Raw genomic sequence first — 1675 nt, forward strand, 5'->3', positions numbered from 1 at the left:
ACAAATCGCTCAACTAAGTATTGGAAGTAAGAAGCAGATGCTGTGGAAATATATGCTTAATGAGAGTAAACCAACCTTACAACTTTTGCTTTCAAGTTAAATCATACCTCTATAGGCTAACTAATGTGTACAACTGGACGGGGTTTATGGTGCCCTTGGTTCACCATGCAACAAAAGAGAAGTTTCATACAGAAGATACATGTTGTTAAACTGATGTTTCGTTTCCAGAAACTGCTCGTCTGTGTACATGAAAAAGATGATGGGTAGATTTCAGTTCACAACTATTTAGTAACCAAATTGCCAAAAAACAGAAAACTATAATCTGACTGATATTTTCGCTTTGGTAAGGACAACATCTGCCGTGGCTCATAACACAAACACTTTGTAACAGCAGAACCGGTTACCATCCTTGATCCATCCTTGGTCCAGGGGTCCAGTCCAGAGACTGCTTAGCTTAAGTGAAGTTTAGCAGACAGCTAGCAGTTACAGCTGTCTGTGTCTTTACCTACTTGTCAGTCAAAGAGGCCACGCCCCTATTTTTAAAAAACAGCTAATTTTTAATACAAGCGTTATAAGACATGTACCTCCACCCCCATAAGGCTGTTAGAAAGAGGTAAATTAAACAGGTTATAAACATGTTTATTTTGCAGTAAATCTGGACATTTTAAGTTTGAAGCCAGGCTCAAGTGAACATTAGAGGAATGTCTGCTTGTGGAAAACCTGCATTAAAGAGTGTTGTGTTGTTTTCTACCTGACCACAGTGGGGAACAGTTCAATGCTGTACAGAGTGGAGATAAAGATGGCAGCCAGGACGCAGAGTTTCCCCAACAGAGCCAGACTCATAACCAGCATCGGCGTACCTGCATCAGAGTACCAGTCTCAGAGATGGTGGTCAGATTTGATTGGAGGCTGCAAACTGCATATAGAATGATTCCACCTACTCCCACTAATGTTATGTTTTTTTCTACCAATATTAAATACCAGTATTTTCTCCCACTAAAAATATTGATTAAATAGATTAAATAAATCGACTGCCTGGGACAAAGAGCAACTGTCATCAAGAGCTTTTAACACAGTCTCCTATTGTGGCGTTCAAGAATAGAATCCTAAGAACAGATGCTTTTCTAATGTTTTTATTTAATGTTGTGTTCATTTTAGTTTAATTTAATTTAATATTTAATGTCTCTTAAAAGTGATTATGAACTAACCTAAAATACTGAAAATGCGGAGGACTCACCATTGTACCTGGACAGGAGTAACGACACGAAGCAGGCAGCTCCACTGAGGAACAGAGCGAGCATGCTCATTGGCCGGCGTCCCAGACGAACCAATGGGACAAGCAAGCAGGGAGCTTCTGATAGCCCGGAAAAGAACTGGGCGGAGTAAACGCCAACACCGAATGAGCCGATGTTCAAACAAATTCCATAGTATGTCAAAGCTGATGCCGCACTGGAGGATGACAGGACATTTATTTATGTATTTATTCATTTATTTTATTATGGTTTTAATTTACCAATATTTTGTTTTGTGAATTTTAATTTTTGCATTTTTATTATTATTTATTTTCCTTTTATTTTATTTTCCTTTATTTTGTTTGATGGATTTGCATTTATTTTATTTATTTCACCTTATTTATTTATTTTATTGTATTTATTTTACCAGTATTTTGTTTTGT

General features: G+C 37.3%; 1 protein-coding gene across 2 annotated transcripts in view; it reads right to left on the minus strand.

The window, feature by feature from the left end:
* Positions 1-514: 514 nt before the first annotated feature.
* The window catches only part of LOC102203031 (organic cation transporter-like protein), a 10119-nt gene continuing 8958 nt past the window's right edge, over positions 515-1675 (minus strand). For both annotated transcript variants that reach the window (XM_005749407.2, XM_013915009.1), the window contains exons 6-7: positions 1238-1449; positions 515-860 (exon numbers count right to left, since the gene is read on the minus strand). In XM_005749407.2, the coding sequence (XP_005749464.1) occupies positions 773-860; positions 1238-1449 (300 nt within the window). In that variant the 3' untranslated portion in view covers positions 515-772. The remainder of the gene's footprint in view (positions 861-1237; positions 1450-1675) is intronic.

This window comes from Pundamilia nyererei, unplaced genomic scaffold, assembly GCF_000239375.1.
Source record: "Pundamilia nyererei isolate P.nyererei 1_Seehausen unplaced genomic scaffold, PunNye1.0 scaffold00244, whole genome shotgun sequence".
Taxonomy (NCBI): Eukaryota; Metazoa; Chordata; class Actinopteri; order Cichliformes; family Cichlidae; genus Pundamilia; species Pundamilia nyererei.